This window comes from Oryzias latipes, chromosome 5 (assembly GCF_002234675.1).
Source record: "Oryzias latipes chromosome 5, ASM223467v1".
NCBI lineage: Eukaryota > Metazoa > Chordata > Actinopteri > Beloniformes > Adrianichthyidae > Oryzias > Oryzias latipes.
Genome location: NC_019863.2, coordinates 5,995,517 through 6,023,122, shown reverse-complemented (window position 1 = coordinate 6,023,122; position 27,606 = coordinate 5,995,517). Strand labels below are relative to the sequence as shown.

At 41.3% G+C, this 27,606-nt stretch overlaps 1 protein-coding gene across 1 annotated transcript; it reads left to right on the top strand.

Annotated features, from left to right (window-relative positions):
• The first annotated feature begins 5,642 nt into the window (after positions 1-5,642).
• On the top strand, positions 5,643-24,319 carry LOC101162280 (ubiquinol-cytochrome-c reductase complex assembly factor 1). The gene is made up of 9 exons (XM_023954801.1): positions 5,643-5,869; positions 10,559-10,663; positions 11,764-11,871; positions 12,586-12,658; positions 13,539-13,596; positions 16,344-16,452; positions 19,631-19,708; positions 19,833-19,946; positions 24,065-24,319. The coding sequence occupies exons 1-9, from the start codon at positions 5,795-5,797 to the stop codon at positions 24,197-24,199; spliced, it is 855 nt and encodes a 284-aa protein (XP_023810569.1). The 5' UTR covers positions 5,643-5,794; the 3' UTR covers positions 24,200-24,319.
• Positions 24,320-27,606: the final 3,287 nt, after the last annotated feature.

The window sequence follows — 27,606 nt, the reverse complement described above, 5'->3', positions numbered from 1 at the left end:
CTGATGACACTCAACTCTACATCGCTACGTCTCCTGAAGAATCGGTCAACATACTCTTAAAATGTATTTTAGACATTAAGTCATGGATGGCTGAGAACTTCCTACAGCTCAACCAGGACAAAACAGAGGTTTTAGATATCTGTTCTGAAGACCAAGAGAGATTTTTTTTTATCTAAACTAAAAAATTACAAAACTCCTCAGTGTGTGAGAAACCTGGGCATTATTTTTGACTCTGAGATAAATTTGATCCCACAAATTAAAAATATAACAAAAACAGGTTTTTATCATCTTAAAACTATTGCCAGACTCCGCCCATTTCTCACTCTTGCCAGCCCAGAGGTGCGAACGTGTGCTTTTATTTCCAGTAGATTATATTATTGTAATGCTCTCCTCTCTGATCTTCCAGAACAAGGACATCAAACCTTCAACTGCCTACAAAATTCAGCCGCACATGTGCTGACAAGGACAAGTGGGCAGGAACACATTAAACCCTTTTTAAAATGCTCCATTGGCTTCCAGTGCGTTTGAGAAAATGATTTTAAAGTTCTCTTATTGGTTTATAAATGTTTTTTATGGTCTTGGGCCTTTATATTTATCTTTATACATTTTAAAGTATGAGCCCTCGCGAACCCTGAGGTCCTCTGATACAGGCCATTGGGTTATTCCAGAAGTTAGAACTGAAACAAACGGCGAGCCCTCATTCATTTATTATAGACCTCGTCTGTGGATCAGCCTCCCAGAGAGCCTCAGGGCCACAGAGACTGTTGATGTTTTTTAAGGAAGGCTCAAACCCTACCTTTTTAATCTAACTTTTAGTTTAAATTTAGGCACATATGATGTTTTTTATGTTCTCTTTTTACCAATTTCATATATGTGTATGTGTACATATTTATTTATGCATTCTTATTTATTTATTTGTTTATTTATTTATCTATATATTTATGTATTTATTCACATTTACCATTTTATGTCTATTGGGGTTTATTTATATAATTATTTGTTTGTTTTTTTTGTTTTTAAATCTATTTACATTTTTATTTTATTCCTTTTACATTTTAGTTGTAACTCCAGTGTTTTCCTCAGAGGGGTCCCCCACATCAGTGACTGACCCTTCTCACTGAACGGTGTCGTTGCAATGGGATCTCCCAGGTATGGCTCTTTGTCTGGATCTGGGGGGTCCTATGGTAGTGTATTCTGTGAAGTGGGGTGGGGGGTCACTGATGTGGAGAACTACACACCAAAACATTGCTTCCCCACTTCAGTACAAAGCCAGGTTTCTGCATTGGATATTTTTACCATTCATTTTATCACTGCGTGCGTGTGTGTGTGTGGGGGGGGGGGGGGTTGGGATTGTGCGAGTTTTAAACAAAATATTTAATTATCTTAGCCTTTTGTTTTTACATTTGATTATGCTTTTATGTAAAGCACTTTGAGTGGCTTGCGTTGTAACAGTGCTCTACAAATAAAGCTTGATTTGATGACGAAAGGTGAGAAAGACGGCAGGAAGGTGAAGCACTGCTGGCACCTGCTTCTCCTAAAACCGTACTTCCCTGCTTAAAACATATTTTAACCAGAAACTAAAAGCTACAGAACCGATCCCAAACCTGCCTAAATTATGTTAAACTGCCTAAAGCATTTTTGGCCCGCATTGTCAGAATAAAAAATCGCCCAATTGAGCTGGAAATCACTCACTAACTCACTTGCTGTTGACTGGAATATACCATTGCTGCAGAAGGACGGGGGAGGACCAAACACTTTTACATGATCAATCTTATGCCACAGCAGTGATGATTTTGGGTGTCTTTTCATGAGATAATTAATTATGGGCATAAAGTTTATTTTAGACAATCTTATTAAATGTTCAGCTCGGGGCCCCAGGTGATTGCCACCTTTGCGTAATGGTAAGTCCACCCCTGCATTGGACAATGGTAACAGGTCAGCGTAGCATCTCTAGCATTTCATAGCTCATTGGTAAAAACCAACAATATCAAACTTCTAAACTGAAAACAATCAACGGGTTTTTAACAACGGCAATTAACGGGTCTTCAAAAAAGGTGAAAAACAGTCTTGGATGAACAACACTTGACGCAAACCATGCAAACCTCTGTCTTTGTCTTATTGCAAAATGTCACAAAAACAACAGCAAAGGGCTTTACATTTTATTATAAGATTTTTACTGATTTCTTTTGTTCAAATGTAGTTAATATTGCTTTTGCTCTTTGTTTGGAGTAGCAAAGAAACACACAGGTTTGTGTTTGTGCACACACACAAAAAGAAAATGTTGAAGCAAAAGCACAGGACTGCACCAGCTTTGGTTAGATCATCAGTTTGTACAGCAGGCCGGTGCCCCATCCTGCGTCAGGACGTGTAACTTTAGCTGGGGGGAGTGGCTGGTGCAGGGGGAGAGGTAGAGTGTTAGTATGACATATAACTGAAACATGTTTATGTTGTTGTTTTAGCCCCTCCATCTAAAAGCTCAGGAAATCAAGGCGTCTCAGCAGGGGAGCGGCTTTGCAATCACACACTTGCACACTCTGTGCCCTGATGTCCGTTTTTGACTCCACTGCCTTCTTTTCAGAATACAAGAATGAGCACCCTAATCCAAGTCACTCATCATAACATAAAATAACATTGCCTGCACAAAGCTTGTGAAGAAAGCAAGTTGTTGCAACCTCAGAATATAAAAATGCAGGACTTACAAAAAGAAAACACAGAAAATGTGCATTAATGGAATGCACTCATATAGCACTTTTTCAACCTTTTGCACTTTACAATCCCGTTCCTCCACTCCTAAATCAGTGAAAGGCCAAGCCACTGAGGTTCAGTATCATCCCCAAGGACACCTGGGGGGTATTCCAGAAAGCCGGTTATGCTAGCTCCCACGATAAGTTTGAGGCTAAGGAAGTTGATAACCTCAGCTTTTGGTTCCAGAAATGGAGGTATGTTTCAGGGTAGGTCAAGTTACTATGGCAACTCATGCTCTGAACATAACCTGGTCTGGAGCAGGTTTAGTTGAAGCTTAGTTTGTTTACAGAGAGGTGAAGCAGCATGGCGTGTCCATTTAAAGATGACTTAGTGGATGAAAAAGCTCAGATAATACTTTTTCCACCATGAGAGGGTGATAAGACCACATATGGATGTTGGAAAGATAAACTTTTTTACTTTGATCTAACTTAATTATTTGCTTCAGTTAAGATAAATCATTTTTTTTGTTAGGTCACCTTAAAAATAACACATAGTTTTCAGACAAATTTTTCCTTTCGTTCAAATTAATTCAATTAAGTAAGTGTAACTTTGGTGCTGCCGTTAGATCGGCACCGCAAGGGATTCTGGGATATCATTCCCTTTGCCTGTCTGGACGGATTTGGGTTTAAGTGTGGGTTTTTTACAAAATGTGTTTAGTTGTATAGCTGTTTTATTGTGTTTCACCGTGTTTTGCCGAGCTATTTTGTCCTACTATGCTTACGTTTCTGCACCATGAGTGAGAGTGAAGGAAAGAATGATGAGTTTATATAGCACCCCTACCACACTAACCTGTTATGACAGTGAGAAAATTCTTTAATGAATTTTTGCACTCCGTGCATTTTTTTCCCGTTCTTTTTATTGTTATAAAAATGAGCATATCTGCCGGCTCAAACTTAGACATATGAAAGTTCAAGAAATATAAGTAATTAAGATGGAAAAAAGATTAATGGAGTAATGTGACATTTAGTGAGATAAATACGTACATTTGAGTTGTATAAACAATTATTGAGTTTGAATTAATTTAACTAAATTATTTAAATTATTTTTCAGCCATGTTACTTTTTTGATGGACTTGTAATTTTTTTCCGCCGTCATTAAAATCTCAGACTCCGTCTCACTTAAGTACAGCGCTTTCTTTTTTTTTCACCACGCGTTTCCATGGTGACTCCAGAAATCGGCGATCTATTGAGAATGTCTTTATGTACCGTGCGTTAACCCAGGGTTACCAAGTCGAGCGTAATTACGCCAACTCATATCCGGTCTTTTGGAACCGACATACCCAGAGTAAGCAAGTTCAGGCGGATTTCAGCCAGAGTTCAGGCTTAAAGTCAGGCTAGTTTAAACATGCTTCCTGGAATACCCCCCTGTAAAGGACTACATACATGAGTGAGCAAAGGGGGCTCCAAATCATGCAGTTCAACCATGCCACCACAGTTCAGGTGCTAGCAGTTTTAATTTTAAACATTTCAATTCAATTTTTCAATTTTAAACATTTCAGGAGATCCTTGAACTTTTGGCATTCAGGTTATTTTACCCAATGTAAAAAGCACATCTTTCTCTCTCTCTAAAAACAATATACCGGTATATATACATATTGTAACGACCCAGCTGGTACATCACTCGTAACAAGAGCCGAGCTGTCAGTCAACTGAGCTGTCAATCAACAAACCGCGCTGGAGAGCTGTCCATGTCCCATACACCACACAACATCGAACAGTCTCAAAGAGGAGGAGGCAAAAAGAAATGCGTAATCTCTTTTCCAGCAGTAAGCTCCTTTATTTTGAACACACACAACATTGAACATCGTACATCGGTCATCACCCTCTCCCCTTCCCGCGCTTATGCTGCAACAAAAAGAAACAAACATAACAGGAAGAATTAACTATGGGTGGAACAACAAAACGGTGATATGAAACACCCATGCTCAGCCCTATTTTGACCAGGGGACCTGCATCCCACAATCCCCTGCTGCCAGCAGACCCAACGTGCACGTGACCACCACTAAAATATAGAGAGAAAGAAAAGACAAAGATGCATATTACATTGGGTACAATTATACACACACACACCTACACACACATATATATTTATATATATATTTATGTATACAGTATATATATATATTAGGGCTGCACGATATGAAGAAAACTCGCGATATGCGATATTAGTAATTAATATTGCGATAACGATATAATTTGCGGTATATAAACAATTAGCAAAACAACCAAAAATATTATTCCCATTCCATTACAACAGCTTAAAAATTATACTACTATGACCCTTGTTGACATAGGAGGCGAACATGCAACATAATAGGGCGCCATCCGATTAGTTAACAACGTGAAGGGGTCCATCTGATTGGTCAAATGCAGAAAGGGATTCTTTCAATCCATTAAACACTTCAAGCTGCCATAAGATTGTTTGGCCACATCTAAGGTAACCATTTATTGCAAATTTGCTGTCTTATGGATATGCATATTGCACAGCTTGATATTGCGATAACGATAAATTTGCGGTATATTGTGCAGGCCTAATATATATATTTATGTATACAGTATATATATATATATATATATATATATATATATATATATATATATATATATATATATATATATAATTATTATATATATATAATAATTATATATATATTATAATTATATAATTATATATAATTATATATATATTATGCCATTATTATATATATATATATATATATATATATATATATATATATATATATATATATATATATATATATATATATATATATATATATATATATATATATATATATATATATATATATATATATATAAAACTTGTTTATCTTTTTCTTTTTTAAACATTGACTATTCGAACTGAAGCGGAACCAATGTCTTGCCAACCTCTTCCCGGCCGGATCAATATTCCTGCCGGACAGAGTGCGTTGACATTGCTGAAGAGTCTGCGGCCAGGTGTTACCAAACGCTAAGATTTCTTAGCGTGGAGCCGCAGTACAGTGGCCGCCCGCTCTTCCTCGGCTAAAGCACCGAGATAGATTGGAGACATGTACAGGCGGCCACTGCAGGCTGCCATCCGGAACGTCGTTCACGCGTCAGCCAGCAGAGCGGCTCGCGGAAAGGTAACTTTGCTAACCGTTAGTTTTTGCCAGCGGGAGACCAGCTAATGTCACGAGTGAGGACATTAGTGCGTGGGAACTGCACGTCCCGGATATCACAGCATGCTATAAACTCCGCCGAGTTCTAGTTTTCGAAATTCGAAGCTGTAACTCTGGGCTGTCAGCACAGCAGTAGGTTAGCATGTTCCGACCTCACTGACTTACCCGATCAGCTCAACCAGAGCGTCCCTTAAGTTACCTGTTAATCAAGGCAGAAAACTGTTCTGTTGCTTTTGGATTTGTTGTTACTCTGTTCTGGGTGAACGTAAAGCCGTTTTCTTCCTCGAGAGAATTATTTGGTAATGGGTTGGTTATCCTTTATCATGTGAGTTGTGTTGGTTGGAGAACTACACACCCGTAACTGTACAAGGAGTGACAGTCCCCTTTGGTCATCATCATCATCAGGGGCCTGTTGATGTCAGAACTGATGCAGTTCCATCCACACCTCTGCATGTTTGTGTTCTAGCCATGAAAATAACAAAAGTCAGTACGATTTCAAGTCATACTAATATGTCTGCACTTAGAATGGGAATTCAGACTGAATTTTCAACTTGATACACATTTTTGCCACTCCTTTATCGCAACAATCTATATCTTATAAACGTTTATCAGCGTACCTCCTTAGCTGTCTTCTTGCCATTTACCGACCTGCAGCATGCCTCCACCTCCACCAAAAAAAGCCTGGCGGTGATACAGACGTTTAAAACTTGTGAGCGAAATATAAGATTTGAATGAAACTTCCATAATTACTGCCTCTTGTTACTTTGCCCCACCCTCATAATTCCTGATCAATGCATGAAAACATCTTTAGTCATGTTGTTTTCTTTACAAGCTTTGGTTCGAATAAGGAAAGGCTGATTAACGGCAGTCTGATAACAGACCAAACACAAGGTTCAGGACTCCATCCGGACCAAATTAAGCAGACTGGGTCTGGACCAAATGGTTTTCCCAGTCTGAATACACCCTAAATCTGGGAGTGGTCTCGCTCCTTACCTTGATAAGCTTCTCTCTCCCGACACTCCAAGTCATCAGCTGATCAGCTTCTCCTTGAGGTACCGAGGTCTAAAAGGAAGTGTAGGGGGGAATGAGCCATTTCTATCTGTGCTCCAAAGCTTTTGAACACTTTTCCACCAAATATGAGACAAGTGTCTTCACTATTCATTTATAAAAGTCGATTGAGGACTCATTTTCATGGCCAAGCTATTAGTCTTGACATTTTGCTCTGTTATTTTACACTCAAGTTTTGTTGTGTTTCACCCTCAGTGTTTTCCTTTATGTTCTTTCCTTCACATTTTCATTTATCTTGCCTTTATGTTTTCATTCACTTACTACATTTAATTTTATTATGTTTCTTTTTTTTAATGTAAAGCACTTTGTTCAGTTTTAATTGTGTTAAAGTGCTTAATAAACAAATTTGATAATGATGGTATTGGAGAGGTCTGTTAACAATGACACATGGCTCAGCAGATGCTGTAAAATAGACCCTGGAGCTCTTTCTAGAGTTTTTCTTGATTCCATTTTTTTCACAGACCAAGAATATCTAATTCTACTTAAGAAAAGGTCAAATTTCTTCTGTTGACTTTTTGTCGACTCAAAATGAAAATGAATATTTCAATCCAGCGAACTGTTTTTTCCTTTGCTTTTTTTAACACCGCATATTCTGTGACATAATTAAAGCGATAATGCAGAGAGAGGATTGAAACTTTGTTTTCACATCCATCGTCTGAAAAGTGTCGCATAATTCATTTCCAGGGGGGAGGCGGGCGAAGGCATCAGTGCTCACTCTAAGATGTCATTTCAGCGCCTAATTTATTGCTCATCCAAACCTTAAAACCGCAAGTCAAAACCCCAAAACAGCAAATCAAAATGCATAAATTGAGAACCAAAGCCCACAATTTGCAACCAAAAGATATAACCCAAAGCACAATCATATTTTTCAGCTGCTGATTTGTTTTCTCACCATTCTGAAATTGTCATTTTGAGTTGCTCTTTTAATCTGAAAGTCCTTTTTTGAGCCACGCTCAAAAAGACTCTTCTTCTACGTTGTTGGCACTACTGGCAAACGACAAAAGTTTAGCATAGCGAAATCTGGGCTAAAACAGTTAAGGGAGGCTGCAGCTGTCCTCAAACTGCAAAACTAGTGGGAAACAGCGGAAGACGGTCTTATAAATGTGCTTTTATTAGGGTTGCACGATAATCAGATACAGATAATTATCGGCCGATAATTGACGTAAGGACGTCATGCCGATAAATTCGATAAGACAACAATTCACAGATGAAATGGACCGATAACTAAAAGCTTAAACTGTTGTCACTTCCTCACTCAGCACTCTGTATTTATTTGTGCCAGCAAGGTGCTCACCCGCCCATCCTGCAAGCTTCTGTTGCATGTACGTGACATGTACACTAGTATTGATAGTCAGGTTTTTTTCTTCTGCTGCAAATGTGCTGGATGAAAAACTCAACAGCTAACTGGTCAGAAAGCAGCGATGCTACTTGTTGTCAGGGAAAATCTCCCATTAATCCAACCACAGTTAAAAACAAAAACCGAAATGTAATTGTGGTGGTTTATGTCATTTGTCATTCTTTCTGGTCTGGAAAATGCTTGAAAAGTTTATTTCTATGAACAACCATTTATTTTGCACATAAAAAAACTTTATAGTTATTATTTTGCACTTCAGTTTCAAACAAAGCATTAATCTTTGCACTCTAAGATTAAATTATTTGTTTCGCACGTTATTATATCTGGTATTACTTGTATTAAAAAAAAAGGAATTGTTACATTGGTATTTAAGTTAAAGTCTTTGTATTTGTTCTGACCATTGAAATGCACTTTCTCTGTTCACAGATGTATGACAGACTGAAAAGGCTAATAGTGTTTTTACAATCTGTTGTTCAATGTATTTGCAGGTAAAACTAGTTCTGCAAATTTGTTGAATACATAAGAGCCATTCGCTGTTACTTTGTACTTACTAAAAAAATTTTTATATTAAAAAAAATATCAGTTGAGTATCGGTCTCTGGTACAAGAGGCAGGACAATGTCGGGTATCGGTTGTAAAAAGTCATTATCGTGCATTACTAGCTTTTATTAGTGTTAGGATTATTATAAAGGGCCTGTTGGCTTATAATTCTTTTAATCATCCGCTCAGTGCTTTATTCTTTGGCAGAACGGACCCAAAAGAAGGGTTAGCATTGGGCTAATACGTGCTAACAATATTTAGCCGTGGAGGAACTTAAACTCCGTGCGGACAATGCCGCAATGAACATCTTGGATGTAAATATGTGGGAATGGCATCAGCCTTCATTTTGTGTGGACACCACTGGAAACACAAATTCACATGATTGTTTACACGGTTTCTCAGGACTGCCCGGAGCGACACTTCTGCCTTTAAAAGTCGCCACACACCATCCCAAAGCCGCTCATCTGCTCGGAGACAGTTCTCCTGGGAGACATGGTTCTCCTGAGTCCTGTAGCTCACTCACGCAGAGCATCCTCCCCTGCCTGCAAACACAAAGCTACGAGTCCGGCTGGACTGCTCAGAGACACGTCGGTGGCCCTTAGCAGCTGGCCACACCTAGTGACACTGACGTACCCCCCCCCCCCCCCCCCCCCCCCCGACATGCTGACAAGAATTGAATTATGCGACACTTTTTGCACGTGGTAGATGTGAAAACGAAAATGCAATCCCCTCTTTGCATTATCGCTTCATTTATGTCCCAGAATAAGCGATGTTGAAGTAGAAAATGAAAAAGCATTTTGGAGGATTTTTTTTTATTTTATTTTTGAGTCATTTGATGCAGTTACATTGTGAAAATGAAAAGGTTTTTATTAATTGTTAATTGTTAATCTATTGTCAAAATAGACATTTCTAATTGAATTTTGCTACACATTTACCAGAGAACTTTTTTAAAATGGAATGTCAAATACCATTTTCTTTATCATTTTAATTAAGTGACAGAATGACCGATGTTGAAGAAGAAAAAGAAAAAAGCATTTTGGTGGATTGTTTTCTTTTAATTTTGAGTCAAAAATGCAGCTACATTTGGAAATAAAAAAAGATTTATTCTATTGACTTTTATTTTTAATTATCCAACAGAAATGCTTCCATACTCTGCTGAGATACTTCAAAGATTACACCCCTTATTGTCTAGTGTTTTTTTTATCTGCTGTTTTTTTGGAGCCACGATAACAAATCAATTTCCCAGTTGTAGGATCCATTAAAGTTCTGTCTATCTATTGATGTTAGACTTCCGGCTTTCAGCTGCAGAGATCCTCCGGACCGAAGAAAGGAGTTCATCAGTAACCCTGGCATTTTTTTTCCCACCCTGGCATTGCATTGTGGGTTTTGTAGTATATTAGCAGAAGATATATCATTGTTCATGCAAAAGCGGATTTTATAATTGGCTGCGTTGCGATGGCGGGCCTTTTAGTTTTACATGTGTGTTTTTGCAAGAATGCATCTAAAGATAATTGATCAGAATGCGCCTTTTCTTTCCTCTTGTGTGTGTAAACTTTATTAGGAATTTTATATTTGGAGCTGATTGATGAGGAAGAAAGCTCTGGAACCAGAAACCCCCCATCTTCTAATGTTTGAATTCTTCAGCATCCTTTCCTCGCATCGTTTTGAACTTAATTCTCTTTTTTTCTGCAGGTCTTGGAAAAAGAGGCCTGTTGTGGAGCCATGGCAGCCTGTCAGTTGACCACAGCCAACCCTCCCCAGTGGGCGTCATGCCGGCCTCTGCACACTGCCACACAGGTGACTTTGGGCTAACGAAACCTCATCGACAGCCTTTTCTGGACTTGAAGATTCTCAAAGATGTTCCTTGTTTGGATGGAGGCTATCAGAGCAGGTCTATTGCAGGACAGATTCTTAGATCTCTGGCCAAAGCTGCACAATTACAGTACTTGATTGAGTTTCTCCCTGCTCTGTTAAGCCTTTAGACACCCCCCCCCCCCCCCCCCCCCCCATCTTTTACCAGACTAAAAAAAAATCTCCTGACTTTTTTGGTCAGTAAGTGTCAATTTTTACTTTATTTTTGGTTAAATTTGTACAATAATGCATGTATTTCAGAACAGGAACTTTTCAGTTTATTCAACTGGTTTGATGGTATTTGGTAGCAAACGTAATATAGTTGACTTCAAAGTATATTTAAAAAGGTTCAGATGAAGCTTTCATTCAGATGAATAATGTCCATTGGATCATATTATAAACAAAACTCTCTTTTTGTGGCCGTATCTTCACATGATTGCGTAATTTTCTATGGGATTGGTTCAAAGAAGTGCTGGGGAGATGGCACTGAGTTTGTGGAGCTATGAATGAAGTTCAAATGAAGACACTGGAGATCCTGATCACTTTTAGAAAATGACATTTAGTTCTGTCACCAGGTGGAGAGGCTGCATGTGGTCCTCACTCTTCTACCTACTCCACAAACATGTTTTCATGACCATGCCTGCTGCTGCTCCGCCCTCCTTTGGCCTGCTCAGCTCATCGCTGTCCGGGCTGCAGAGAGCACTTTGGAAGAAATGTGTCAAAAGGAAATGAGGTCATATGGGGGGGTCAGAGTGCAGCTGTTGGTCAAAGTCTTTATGAGCACAGATTACAAACTTCAGACTAAAAACATGTGTGTGTCCACTTGCTGAAACACTTGATTGAGCTTCTTATCACAGCCTGCAGATGCCCGTCAACCGCGGTAACATCATGGTGCCGCGCATCGGACCCCCACCAGGGTCATTAACTATGAGCTGATGTTTGGTTGAAACTGGATCAAGCAGCAGAATTGATTTTCTAATGGTTTGGCAAAAAAAGACAGGTTTGTTTTTAGTAATGTCTTGTGTGTCATGGTCTCCTTCGTCCAGCTGTGCAATGTGAAGGAGACACAGCAGCACTCGGAGGAGGAGGTTGGGGCCTTCACCAAGTTCATTGAAGCCATGGGTTTCACAGCCCCCCTGAAGTATAACAAATGGGTGAGTGGTGCACAGAACAACTGTCACTTCACATCGGATCACATCTGAGCTCAGATTCAGAAGCTCCACAGTGGCTCCAGTGTGAGGCGGCATCCTCCTTCTGACACCTTCAGGCTTTTGCCAGAAGTTATGTTATCCTTATTGCCCCAAATAAAAATGACCCTGTGGATCATGGTGTAAAGTTTCTACTTGAAATTGCCCGTCAGAGCACTCTGGGCACCGAGCTGAAGCAGCTCAGGGCCACATCTTTTCACTTCTAACGCGCTGCAAGCAGCAACAACTGCAGCGTGACCCTGTAATGAGGGAGAGACGCGCTGCATCCAACAGGAAAAGTTCACTCAAAAATCTGTAGAAAGAAGCAACAGTGTCACTTTTATAAGTTTAATCATTTTATTTAATAAGTTTGCGACTGATGAATAGGGCATAAAAGCAGAGTTTAGGTTGCAGCCTGAAGGATATCACATCCTTCAGGCTGATTCAAACTTGGTATTTGTGTTCAGATAAATGAGCCACACATGTGAGAGTAACCAGAAAAGCTTGAGAAGGTCTTTTAAAACAGTTTGAGAGGTGCTGGAATATGACCTTAGAAAACATGTGTGACCCCATAGAACAGTGTATTGAAGATGACATACTTTAGGTCCCAGAAAAGCTGCTTATACCTGGAAACGTTTGTTCTGTGTCAGTGAGGATGTCTCTCCATGAATTCCATCACAGAAAATCAAGATTGCCGCCCTGCGCATGTACACGTGCTGTGTGGAGAGGATCAACTATGACGAGTTCTTTGAAAGTAAGTCAACAAAAAGAAAACGACATCCAAAACAATTCTTTTAAGGTTTACAGAATTTAAACACTTTTTTTCTGTGTTCATTATTTTTTTTTATTTTTTTCCCACTGAGATTAATAATCGCTTTTTCAAGGGAGTCCTGGCTAGGGGGAGACAATAAATAACATTTACAATAAAAATGTAAACATTTAAAATATAAAATAAATAAAAATGAGAGCTTATGTAAAACAGGGACAGCTAAAAGTGACTTTCTCCTCCATTCTCAGTTTGGATTTAAAAATATTATGAGGAATGAGTTGTTTTAAATCCCAGCTTTTTTTGTAGTGTTCAAGACGAAATCCTATTTTTCCCATGTCTTTGTCTCATAGTGCCTCCCTTTAGGGTTCACCATAGAGAATCACACCTCCTCATTGTAACCCTCTCCTCAGCATCCTTCTCACTTATGTCCTCCTTCACCACATTCATAAACCAATCGGCTGAGGTTCTATCCCAATGAGCATCTTCATTTTTGCTGCCTCCAGCTCTGCTTCCTGTCACTGCATCAAACTCTCTAACCAACAACACAGCTGCTCTTACCACAGTCTTCTACGCCTTTCCTCTCATTCATGATGACTATTTAGTCACATGTCACACCTGAAACCTTCCTCCATCCGTTCTAACCCTCTTCCACACACCTATTTGCCTCTTTCTCTACCTTCTTCACCTCTGTAACCTCCAATCCCAGCTCCACTTTGAAAACGTGCTGCTACATTTTTTCTTCCAAAACACTGAAGAAGACTCCTATACAAAAACGGCTGACCCCCATTGGTCTTTAGCTCAGAGTCAGCGATTGTCCGTCCAGTATGGATGTGTTTGTACTTATGCCTTGTATCATGTGTTGCAGAATGCTCCCTTCCTGACACACTCAACTCCTGGTTCCTCATTGCTCAACTACACGTATGGTGAGTGAACGCTTTCTCTTTTTTCCTGTGGGTCTGCTCAGTCATTCCCGATCTGCATTTTTGTGTTTCTGCCGTTAATCTGGTTTCAGTTATGCTGAGTAAATGGTTCTGACACAATGGGCCATCTTGGCAGCAACGTACTGTAGATTTCTACTTGGATGCTGTTGTTTCCGGGGCTGTGTAATAACCAGCACAAACACTCGATGGCAGCACAGCTTATGTTCTTGGAGATGGAGCAGATGAAGAGGAGGCATGCTTCACTGTCACAGTTAGTCTGCTCAGTCTGCAAGGCCAGTCCAAGGCGACCAGCAGTCAGAGGACTGTTTCTCCCAACTTGTGCTGCATCACCAGAACTGATCAGCTCACAGGAAACCCCTAGTGGACTAAAAACAATGGCGGTACATGAACTAAAGTGGTCCCTCATTTATCTCAGGAGTTATGTTGTAAAAACAACCTGTAACACGCGAGATCTGTGATGTAGTCTGCTTTTTTTGACTATTGTTCCAGATGTTTTAAGGCTGTAAAACTCCTTATTAAACACTTTCTACACCTTTCTCAGATGTGCACATTTTCACTTTTTTCTCTCGTGTTTAAACCTTCTTAGAAAAATGAGTCCCGTATATATTAAGAAAACAAAGATCTAATCAAAGATTTATGTAAATTAGTCAAACTTTGATTGACAATAGACTATAGCCAATCAGGGCGCAGAACACAATGCACGTTTTAAAAAAAAAAAAAGTTTGCGCAAGGTGGGCCGTTTTACAGCGAGGGACTACTGTACAGCTAATCTGGTTTCTGGGAAAACCAGACAGAAAAACCTTTGTTTTTAATTGTCTACCTCAGAAAACCAGATTTCCAGAATCCTTACCCTGATCGTAAAAAGTTGGGTTTCTGGTTTACATGCCATTAATCCAGTGCTTCTCAATTATTTTTTGCCAGGCCCCCCCTAGGAAAAGAAAATGTTTCGCGCCCCCCCTGACCCCCCCCCCCCCCATAACCCCCCCCCACACACACACACACACACACACACACAGACACACTCGCGCGGTGACAATACATCAGGTCAGTATCTATAAAATTTGTATACCTAAAATTGTATCTTTTAACACTAACAAAAGAAAAAAGCAAAATAAATCCACTTTCAACAAATATTAACTTTATTTAGCCACAGAAACCCTGTTCTAGTCTAAAACAGAAAAGAAGCTGAAAGTACCTGAAATAAAAAAAAATCTGTCATTCCTTATTTAAACTAGAAACATTTTGACCAACTGAACCATTTGATGCTGAAAAAAATAATTCAATCAATAAATAATATTAAATCTAAATTGATCTGAAACATTAACACAGCAGCACCAATATATTTAACGTTTTTAGTCTGAAGAAATAGGTAAAAACGTGCTGATTTTTTTTTTTCTAAATGACGGATTGTTTATTTCTGATCTCATAAAAGTGCAGCTGTTTTCCTGCATTACCTGCTGTCTTTCTGTCTGTCTGAAACCAACTAAACCACAGGCAGACAAAGAAAACATGGATGGAAAATAAAGACACGTCATCAAAATGTCTACAATAGTTCATAAAGAATGACATTGTTAGCATGAGCTTAGGAATCTAAGGGCAGCGGTGATCTTGGGCAACAGGCAGCGGTAGCAGTGGTCCGCGTGCCCCGATTCCCCTGGCAGACAGGGCCCACACCACCCCTCCCCTTTCGTTCTCACTCGCGCAGCCGCGGACAGACAGAACAGACAATAGGAACCGAATAGTGGACCAGATTATTTTCCAAGCACTGAGCCGCTGTCACCGCTGCCCCCACGTTAAATTTGCGCACCGGACAAACCTGTGCCTAAAACCGCCACCACCGCGCGCCCCCCCTGGCATCGCTTCGTGCCCCCCCCTGGGGGCGCGCCCCACTATTTGAGAAGCACTGCATTAATCTAACCAGGTTCCTTTACAAGAATGGTTGTAATCTGGTTAACTTACAAATATGAATCAGTTTGAAAACTCAAATCAAATGTGTCACCAGTCATCCTTCACTGGCAATCAGAGTCCTGTTACAGGTCAACTGCTGGTCTCTCTGTGACTTGTGGAGGTGTCACCTCTGGAGCCTTTGAAGTTCTGAGTGAAGAGGCTCCCACTGCATTGCTGAAGTTAATTTTCTTAGATGTAGTCATTGTAAATTCAATCATACCCAATCACACATTCTTCGCTATGAATGAATATATCTGCACATTTCTCCAGCGTTAAGTGTTAGACAGTTCCTCTTCCAGCAGCCACATTATCTTCATGCTTGGCCAGGATCCCTGATTCAGACCAATCATTCGATCACAGAAAACCACTTCTTCTCTTCCACCAACAGAAGGAAGAGGATTCAGAAAAGCTGTTTTCAGTCATGGTTCGTGCTCACAAATGATAGGACTCTGCCATCTACTGGTGCAAACTTTCCAAAAAATCCTCAGTGTTTTTCATCAAGACTTATGGTCATAAAGCCTTGACTGGATGATGTTTAAGTCTTTGGACACAAAAGTCTCCACACTCTGGAAACAAGCTCCAAGTCACAGAAGGCAGTAAACTGAGGGAAACTGCCTCTTTAGGAGCAACCAGATTTATTTTCACAACACTCAGTCTGAGTCTGACTTCAAATTGAACTGCAGAGTTATTTACTGTACCTTTGAGAGTTCTGTTGTTTTAATGGAAACTACAAAAATGATCATGCGTGTCCTGAGCTGAGGTCTCTCTGTGTCGTCTGTCAGGATGTGTCTGGTCCGGATGCGTCAGGAAGGCAGAGAAGGAAAGTACATGTGTCGTTACATCGTCCACTCGATGTGGGAGGACGTGGAGCAGAGGAGCAAAATCATGGGGGTGAGTCTGTGAGGAATGTAGGACTGTGTTTGTTTCTGCAGCACATGCTGTGCAGACATGGGTGACCCGCCTCCCATGCTCGGAGCTTTGACCCAGGGAACACTGGCATCAAGAGGACGTGACTTCACCTCAGTAGGAACACGGCTCATCACACGGCGTCTGCAGGAGTGTCTTTATTAGAGTGCTCACCTCCTGGAACAAAGATTACACGGCTCTTCTCCTCAGTCATGAGCTACTTTATTTTCTAGCGTTTGGGTTCTGTGGGTTCATTTTCTGTGGGCCATCTGGAAAAACTCAACCAGCAACTAACACAAGAACATGTTTTCAAAAAACGCCCCATTGGTTTCAGCTCTGCAGCTATGAACAGGCTTTTGTTCTCTCTTCAGTCTTATTGATAGATACAGATATTGATCAGCAGTAATGATCATAGCCGTGTCTTCAGAAAGTTCACAGTAAAGAATGTCTCAGGAGGTCAGACTGACCTGTTCTGTTACTATGGTAACAGATCAGAACAGAATAATCAACAGTTCTTAGTGTCGAATTGCTGTGATGTTTGACAGCTGCTTTGTTTTTCCCTGCAGCTCTGTGACTTTGAAAATACAAACCAATTAGCTTCCAAACTCAGTCATTCTCCCAAACGTGTTTTCTGCATTGATTTGATGAAACGGCTCATTCTGTTTTAATGGACTGTCACATCCCAGCAAGCTTTGGGGCCTTCCTAGAGTTTTACAGCAGCATGTTTTATCCATGGAGAGCATGGCTGTCTGCAGTTGCCATCCCTCTGTCCTCTTCCTCCTCCATCAGTCGTGTAGTACAGGTTAGTGCCTGCTCACATCCATTTGTCCGGGAAAGCTTTGGTGTTTGACGTGTTTGCCTACTGCAGCTTTAAGACCATCCTCCAAATCAAAGTGAAGGCTTTAACACAAAAACATTTCTTATTTTCCACCTGAAACTCACTGTGGTTTTCTCTCTGATCACATCCTGAAAATGTGCAGCAAACTGATAGATATCAGGGAGCAGACGAATCACGAAGACTACTGATGTTAACTCTTTCTCGTGTTTCCCCAAAGTGGATGCCATTCTAGTTATACCAGCTTCAACCATGACTGGTTGATAAGCAGCAAGCTACAACGATCTCGACATGTAATCATTTTGACACTTTTGTGATTAAAGGGCCTATATTGTGCAAAATCAACAAATCAATTTTTCGATTTAAGTGTATTTTAACAGTGGCCCCCAACCCAACTTGTGACAGGGTCTAAAACAGAAAAAAATACAGATGCTAACCTCAATTATTTCCGTTTTATTTTTTTTTTAAACGACATTATTCTTTAAGCAGTTGCTCGGGCCGCTAAGTTGATAGCTCAGCGCTAGAAAGCTAAAAACCAAACAATAAAACATATTTGGAACATTTTTCAGGGAGAAAAGAGTCAGTGAGGAAACTGAAGAATAGCCTTTGAATTCAAAGAAACATAAAGCTTCCATTTAAAGACAAAACTAGGAGTTTTTCTCCAAATACAGATTTATTGAGACTGTTGTTTCCACATACCAGAAGCTGCTATGCCTGATATGTGTCGACTGGCTCTTGAGACGTGGTGGATTCTTAAATATTACATTAAGAAAATACCAGTTTTACGATGGTTGTTTTGTTTTATTTTGCTTCATTTATCCATCATTAAATGTCGGACGCAGCTGAAGTTAGCGTCTAGTTGTTAGCCTCCACTTTGACGTTAAAGGGAAAATCTTCATCACAAAGTTTAAGTTTAAACCAGAGAACATTTTACAGAACATGAAGATTCAATCAAATAAAGGTGCAGATTTGCTGAAGATGTTTCTGATCTGAGGAAACATCTAAAAGGGATATTACGGTTTTATTAGGCAGGCATCGGTTAAAAAACTTTAGCACAGAAAATGTTCCTCTGAACACAGTGAATCAGGATTTTTGTAAAAACAATATATGACAAATTGTTTTACCTTGATACATGATCAGAGACTGGGTTGAGTTCTCAGTGTTATAATGGTGTTCTATAAAAAAATACCTGTAATGTTTGGCTCCGGCAGCCCCATGACCCTGAAAGGGAACAAACGGATTAGAAGATGAATGAACGAATAGAAGCTTAAAAATAAACGTCGTCCCCATGCGGACCGGTCCATGAAAATCATGTCTGGCATTAAACCGGTCTGTGACCTAAAAAAGGTTGGAGACCACTGTATTATAATGTTCATTCCTTAAAACAAACAATCTTAACGTGGTATTTTGATCTATTCATGGATTTCTGAGTGTTCCTCTAAAAACCGGATCTGAGCACCAGTCCCCCCCCAAAACAAGTGGGTTTTGACATTGTGATGTCATAAAGTGGGGTTTAGGCCCTTCCAGGGAGAGTCTGCACTGCCAGCACCGCCCCCAGGCTAACACTCACAACCATCCTTCTCAATGGAGATAGCAGTGATCAGCTAAGGCTTAGACTGTTACAGCAGAAACATACAGGAAGTCCCTCCATCCATTTATCCAACCAACCACACTGAGACTCTGCATGTTGGATGTGTGCAGAACAGCATAGTCACTTCCTCCGTCAACATGAAGGTGTTGAGCGTAAACTCATTTGGGATTAAAACAGTTGTATTGCTTCTGAAAGTCAATCAGAACAGTTAATCAGAACAGCTGAAGTTAAACTCAACACCGTACAGCGGCGGTCACACCCACACCTGAGGACAACAGCACGGGACAATACTTTTCTGGATTTTTCTTCCAGACCGTGATGCTGTTGACTTTTGCTAGAATGAGTTCCACTTTTGAGTTAAGAACATACATACATACATTTATTATGAGGAACAAACTCGAGCTGCACAATGATATGCGTAGCCGAGCGGCTAACCAGGCTGTCCTGGTTCTTTCCTTATTTTTAAGTCATATTTTTTCTTTTATTTTCTTTCTTTTTCTCTTTGTTGTATTTTTTCAAGTTGTGTTTTTTCCGTAAATTCATCGTTCTGGCTCATGAGGAGCTAAAGAAATATTCCAATGTACTTTTTTTTAAACACGTTTTTAACGTGCACTAATGGCAGTAAACTCTCGTCCTCTGAAAATCTGCTGCTAAGCCAAAGCAGCTGATCCTGACTCCCGTGTTTCTGCCAGAGTTGCAGGTTTAACGCTGTGGTTGTGTCTCTGTTGGTCTTGCAGATAGATGCTGTTCACAGGAAGGAGGCCATGAAAGCCATGACGGAAACCTTCTATGCAGCCATATTTGGATATGATGAGGTGCTTCATGCATGAACAAACACACTCCATACTTCTGTGCTAAAGTTTGATGCTAGCTTGAAGCCATGCGGTGTGCCTGGTTCTGCCCGGTTCTGGTCTGTTCTGACGGTGTTTGTCTGATCAGGGAATCCTGTCTGATGACTGTGTGCTGGCTGCAGCTCTGTGGAGAAACCTGTTCAATCGACAGTGTGAAGACCCCCGACAGCTGGAACTTTTAGTGGAATATGTGCGCAAACAGGTGAGCTGCTCTCATTGGCCGACTGATCCTCAGGTAGAAACCGTTCAGATTCCCACATTCTACATTTTTAAAAATGAGAACATTTATGAAGTTCAGCTTTTCAGTCTTGATTAACTCAGCCACTGTTTCTTGCTGGCTGTAGTTTGTGCTGTGACATAACATCCAGGGGTTGACAGATTATCGTTCAGGGGCGATGATCGGCTGATATTTGTTACGTGGCAATCTGTCTTTTTTAATCCGACAGGGCGAAATTAAACTGGTTATTTTGGCTCAGGTGCAGCCGTGCCCGTCTGTGCCCAGCCCGCGTGATCCGAATGGTTTTGCGAACCACCATTTCAATCCTCTGCATGTCACGCTACAAGCAACCAAGGCTGTGACTTTTAACAAAGAAAATTTAAAAACATTTCCAACATTTATCAAAAATTGGATTTATTCACAAACAGCAGGTCAGAAAGCTTCAATATTTCTAAGAATTTCAAAACCACTAATATGAAAAAAAAACAAGTGTATTTTGGTTTATTCATGTTTTGTTACATTATGAGACAGGGCCTGAGTAACTTAATGTAAGTTCATTCTGTGATGGTGCTTTCATTACATGTAAAATTAAATGTTTTTACTTTTTTGTTAGTTTGCTAACATAGTAATATACATTTTTCACAATAGAACTGCATCATTCTTCATTTTTTCCACCCCCAATAAATAAAGTTTGGATCAGCTGTAGTATTCACTTTAAAACTTGTTCCCATTTCTTACTGAACGGAAAGAAAGTCTGGATTTAATCTGATATTTGCAGCTCAAAGCACTTTACAATGAAGAAAAAAAACATTCCATTCCATCCATCCCTCCCTCCCTCCCTCCCTCCCTCCATGCTTATCCGGGACCAGGTCGCAGGGGCAGCAGTCTAAGCAAAGATGCCCAGTCTTCCCAGTTCCTCCAGCCTAGAGATGTAGTCTCTCCCCCAGGGGCCTCCGCCCAGTTGGACATGCCCGAAACACCTTCCAAGGAAGGTGCCCATTAGGCATCCGGACTACATGCCCAAGCCACCTCAACTGGCTCCTTTCGATGTGAAGGAAAAGCTGTTCTTATCCGAGGTCTACCTTGGGCAGGGAGACTCCATCCACAGAGATGGCAAACCCCCTTTCTCCGGTCGAGAACCATGACCTCAGATTTAGCGGTGCTGACCCTCATCCCTGCCGCTTCACACTCTGCCGCAAACCGCCCCAATGCATGCTAGAGGTCCTGGCTCAATGAAGCCAACAGGACAACATCTTCTGCAAAGAGCAGGGAGGAAATCCTGTGGTCCCCAAACCAGACCCCCTCCTCCCCCTGGCTGCGCCTAGAAATTCTGTCCACAAAAACTATGAACAGAACAGGTGAAAAAGGGCTGCCCTGCCGTAGTCCAACATGCACCGGGAATAGGTCTGACTTATTGCTGGCTAAGCAAACCAAGCTCTTGCTCCGGTCATACAGAGACTGCGGAGCCCTCATTAAGGCTCCCCGGACCTTATACTCCCAAATCACCCTCCACAGGATACCCTTCTTAAAAAGGGGAACCAACACCCCTGTCTGCCAGTCCAGTGTTACAGTTCCCGACTGCCACGCGATGCTGCAGAGACGTATCAGCCAAGACACTCCCACAGCATCCAGAGACTTGAGGTACTCAGGGCGGACTTCGTTCACTCCCGGAGCCTTGCCACTAGGGAGCTTATTGACTACCTCAGTTACTTCAACTTGGGTAATAGACAGCCTCACCCCAAAGTCCTCATTCTCTGCTTCCTCAAAAGAAGTCAGGGATATTGACCGGTGCTCTCCCAACCGGCCCCGGTCGGGCTCAGTCCATACCCGTAGGAGACTTTAAAAGGGACCGGTGCAATGAGGTTTGGGTGGCAGTCGAAGGCGGGTGCCTCGGCGGCCCAAATCCCGGTCATGGAACTTGGCTGTTGGGACATGGAATGTCACCTCTCTGGGAGGCATGGAGCCTGAGCTTGTGCGAGAGGTTGAGAGATGCCGTCTAGATATAGTCTGACTCACCTCCGCACATAGCCTGGGCTCTGAAACTCAGTCCTTAGAGAGGGGTTGGACTCTCTACCACTCTGGAGTTGCTCATGGTGAGAGGTGGCGGGCTGGTGTGGGCTTACTGGTGAGCCCCCATTTCAGCCGCCAAGTGTTGGAGTTCCCCCCCGATGGACGTGAGGGTCATGTCCCTCCGCCTTTGGGTGGGGGACAGGTTTCTGACTGTGGTTTCGGCTAATGGGTACTCCGAACATCATTTTGGAGTACACGACCTTCTTGGTGTCTCTCGAAGGCGTACTGGAAAATGCCCCAACGGGGGACTCTACTGTCCTCCTGGGGGACTTGAATGCCCACGTTGGCAAGGAAAGTGGAACCCGTAGGGATGTGATTGGTAAGAATGGCCTCCCTGATCTGAACCCGAGCAGTGTTTTGTTATTGGATTTCTGTGGCCGTCATAGTCAGACTTTCATCAGGACACCCTAGGCAGAAGGTCAATGATTGACTTTGTAGTTGTTTCAGGTGACCTTTGGCCTTGTGTCTTGGACATGCGGGTAAAGAGAAGGGCAGAGCTGTCCATCGATCCCTACCTGGTGTTAAGTTGGATTCACTGGCGGAGAAGGTGGCCGGAAAGTGTAAAATGTAAAAATGTAATGGCTTTTAGCAGCTGAGTAGCTCAGTTGGTAAGGTGAAGGATTGGCACGCAGGAATCCGGGTATCAATTGTCGGTGGGAAAGAGCAAGCAATGGTAGTGGTGTGGGCTAACATCCCCCAGTGAGGGCCCTTGGGCAAGACCCTTAACGCTACTGTGAATGTGCATGAATGATCCCAGTGATGGTCAGAGGGGCCGTAGGCACGTATTGGCTGTCTGTCGGTCTGCCCCAGGGCAGCTGTGGCTACAGTACTTTACCGTCACCAAGTATGAATGAAGAGTGAATGAATAATGGACACACTGTAAGCGCTTTGAGCGTGTTGAAAAGTGCAGATAAATCCAATACATTATTATTATTATTAACTCCCACATCTGAAGAAAGAGTCCTATCAGGCTTTGCTGGCTAATGGGACTCCAGAGGCAGGCGTCTGGTACCAGCAGTCTAAGCGAGCTGCGGCCCGGACTGTTGCGGAGGCAAAAACTTAGTCCAAACAAAATACAAAAAAAAAAACTAAAACCAACCCACCACTCCCCTCAATTCACGCACACTCCCCACCCATGTCCCCCCCTCCACACACACAGACACACACACACAAACATACACACAAAACATATATACAGGCAGGAATAAATGACCAGAATTATCAAAGAGCAGCAGTGCGGTCATGATTGTATGCAGCTCGCGGATCAGTTTCGTGCTTTTCCTATGCACGTGCTCACGTTCCAACCACAGACATGCGCTTATATCACTGCGCCTTTCATCTCACCGGCAACAGTTTTTTTATTACAATGTTTTTATTTGTCGTCAGCAAATTCTGTTTTGCTTCCTACGGTGCGCATCAATCTAAATCGCCTGTTCATAAAGGCTGACATTGAAAAGTGGCAGTATTTATGTTGGTGGGCGGGGTCACAGTAACAGCGCACAGTAATGGACGCTTCCCTTATGACCCATTGACCCATTGTGCTCTTTGTAAGGAGAGATCGTCACTTAAACCCCAATTTTTTTTCTCTCAAATCTAAATGCAGTACCTTGCAAAAGTATTCACCCCCTTGGATGTTTGTCCCTTTTCCTGCTTTCATAAATCACTCACGATCGATAAAATGTCTTTCCTCGCATAAAAATGGACTTAAAAAATTGACGCATTTTTTAGCCCTTCACTTTTTTTGTTTGTTCTTGTGTTTTTATTGGGATTATAGTTTTTAGCTTATTTATATGTATATTTATTGTAGCTTTTATGCATGAATTTTTGTTTGTTTTTATAGTCTTGTTATTGGTCTGTAATTATTTCTATTGGATTCTAATACCGGTGTCCTCCCTGAAAAAGCCATTTCGGTCAATTTCTAACCACGAGGTGCAGTTATGTTTTTTCAACTATGCCAGCTGGGAAAGTCTAGTGGATCCACAGATCTGCCTCCTCTCAGGTATCTGGATAATGGGAGCTTCATTTCTGTGCAGATGCAGTTTATCGACTCTCTGGATGGGGAAGACCTGCTGCTCACAGGAGAGGTCAAGTGGCGCCCCCTGGCGGAGGAGAATGCACAGAGCATATTGAAGGTGGTCAAGCCAACATATAATGACACAGGCCTGTAGGATGAAGAAGGCACCTCCTCTTCCTCACCTCACTTCCTGTTTACTCCACTCAAGTTTTTTTTTCTGTTGCTGTGTATGATTTCCTGCTCATCATGTAACCAGTAAAATCCAAGCTCTCCACTTTTGTCTTCTTAGTTTTTGCTCTTACATTTCTAAAAGCATCGTTTTCTTCACCTGCTGAACAGAAGAGCTGCTGAAGATTCTGTGATAATAACGGGCCTCCCCATCTGTCAGCGGCTCATCTGGAAACAGAAGAAGGAAATGCCAACATTTTCCCTCCCTTTATGTCGGGTTTGAGTGCACCTCCACTTTTCTGTTTCTTGCAGAAACAAACTATATTTCTATTTTTGTTTCTAGAACGGCTGCTCTGTTTATAAAAAAACAAACTTTGAAAACCTGATCGCTCCTCTTTCACTGTTTAAATAAAGCTTCATCTGAACAGCTGATGGACTGTTTTTCCTGGTCTGTCGTTGCGCTTAGACGTGACCAGGAGATGCAACAGCTGGAAATAAGTTAATGCATTCAATAAAGTTCTGGATGAATCAAATGTGAGCCGTTGATCTCCTGCTCCTGATCTTCATCATGTAGCCTGAAATAGACATTTAGAAACTACCACTGCTTTGTTCTAGTGGATCTAAATGAATGAGAACTGCAGCTTAGATCTGTGGGAGCTTAGTGACTAAACGGTTCCAGACAAGAGTCAAAGACTAGAGATGTCATCACGCTGACACTGCAGTCAACAGGTGAGGTGCTAAAGTTTGTTCCGTCATTCCTAGCATATCTTTAAAAAAAAAAACGTTTATATCTTCAGCTTCCTGCTGTGGAATCCAGACGGTTCCGTTTTTAAAAATCCAAACAGACGGATGGTTTCTTGTTTAAAAAAAAACCCCCTATTTTATCATTTTGTTGGATCCGGCTTTTTTAAAATCAGAAGACTGGCTCAAGGTCAACTTTATAAATGTGAATTTTTGCCAGGAATCGTTATGTTGAGGACAAATCTGAATTCCACCCCTATCCATGTGCCTCCTCCCTGTTACTCCAATCCTGTTACATTTAACAATGATTGCAGACGAGATTAAACACAAAACTCAGTCCATCAGTGGAAAAACGAAGAACATAAAAAGAAGTATAAAAAATTAGATTTACAAATAAATAGCACTTAATAGCAACAAAGCAAAGTAACATTAAAATAGTCCATAGTCAATTAAGAGTTAACCCATTGTTGGCTATGGAGATGGCACCTGCTCAATTGCCTGACTGGAGTTTTTAAAGGCTGTGATGGCTTGACTTCCTCTTTTCACGAGGACAAAGCAATAGAGCCGATGTGTTGATGAAATGCAGGACATTCTTCTCAGAGACTGATTTTTAAGGAACACCTTAAAGGTAAAAAAATACATTGGGACATCAAAGACACTTTAAGTAATACCAGCACTTATAAGTTTGTCACTTCATTCTTAAGGAAGATGAAAATGATTACGAACAGTTAGGGGTGAAGATTCAAATAAATGTTGATATATCTGCATGACAAGCAATTAGATTGATAAATCATTATGACCCACACTCCATACCAGTAGGTGGCGGTACTGCAGCTTCACACTGGTTAGGGTTGAATTCCCTCCCGAATCCCTAACTACTATTAAACTTTTGTAATAATACCCCTTTTTTTAAGTCATACTTGTTTTCATATTTGTTTTTGTCTACCTTTATCACATATTGATATGATTGTTTGTTAAATACTTGACACAATTAAAAAAAAAAAAACAATCCTAACTACTAAAAAAAACTATCTAGTGCCCAGGATTTGAGTAAGCCCTGGCACATTCCTCTGCAATCAAAGCATTCCACTACGATGCCCCATTCTGCAGGCTGCAGCCAGGGGTAGTTGCAGGATTTGGTCACCATGTTCACTACTTTTTGTAATAGAAAATATGACGTTGGCGATTTCACCACGTAAAAGCCTTTTAAATAGGAGCATTTTATGAAGACTAGTTATAAATCTGTTGTCTTCTGATGATGAAAACCTAAATAGTTTATTAAAAACTAAAATAAATAACTTTCCCCCCCAAAAAACGCAATGAATTGTGGTCTATATTCCCCAAAGACAAAGATGTGCTGTGAATGTGAATGAAGAAATGTTTCTCTAAATGGTTGAGAGACAGCAGGTACATTATAGCCACGATAAAAACAGGGTTGGGTATTCAGGTTAAAGCCACTATGGTCACAAGTGTCTTCCAGCTGTACTGAGCAGGATTTACAGTGTCACCAATCATGAAGAGAAAATAAAGGACCTTGTTTGTGCAGATTTTGTTTTAAATCATTTCTTTAACTAGATGTACCAAAACACTGAAAAAGTTTTTATCCTTTGACTGAAACAGCACTAAATGATGATAAAAGCTGCTCCTATGGGCAGAAGAGAGAGAAAGTGTGATGTGGCTTAGATGGTGTTTTTGTTTCTTTTTATGTTGAAAATTTGGAATTAAAGGAAGATTGGGGGTGTCTCAGTTTACATTTTTTTAGTTATGCAAGAAATTGTCCTTCTTTGTTTCTGTGACTCCACACAGATGGTTTAGTGCAGACTATGACGAAGCTTCAGCTCCGCTTTCTGAGGAGTCACTGCAGGTCCAGCTGCTTCATTACTGAATTTCCCCACAGGGATTAATGAAGTGTCTATAGAGCGTTGGTTCCACCCAACAAGGAGAAAAATCCAGTCTCCCAGTCCAATAGTACTGACCTGCCATGGGTGCTGCAGAGACATGTCAAGCAAGACACTCCATCAACATCCTCAGACGTTAGGTACTCGGGGCGGGCTCCATCCCCTTGCCACCGAGGAGCTTTTCAACTATCTTGGTGACTTCAAATTAGGTGATGGAAAGTCCTCAACCTCTGCCTCCTCAGGAAGAGGTGTGTCACCTGGATTTAAGAGATCCTTAAAGTAGTCCTTTCACTGCCCCACAATATCTCCATTGGCAGTGAAAAAAAGGCGTAGTTTGCCTGGACCTGGATGATTTGCCATAAGCACTCTGAGTTCCGGCAATAGACTTCTCCTTGGCCTCACCAAACTCCTCCCAGGACTGAGCCTTTGCTAGCAAAACAGCCTGAGCTGCAGCTCACTTAGACCGCCAGTACCTGTCAGCCGCCTCAGTAGTCCTAGGAGCCAGCCAGGCATGCTAGAACTGCTTCTTTTGTATCCCTTACTTCTGGTATCCACCACTGGCATTGGGGGTTCTCACCACAACAGGATCAAGAAACTTTGCAGACACAGCCCCGAACAGCAGCAAAGACAATAAGGGGGAAGAACGTGGTCCACTTGGATTCAAAATCCCCTGCCTTCCTTGGGACCTGCTTGAAGTTTTCCCAGATGTGGGAGTTGAAGACCTCCCAGATGGAGGGCTTAGCCAAATGATTCC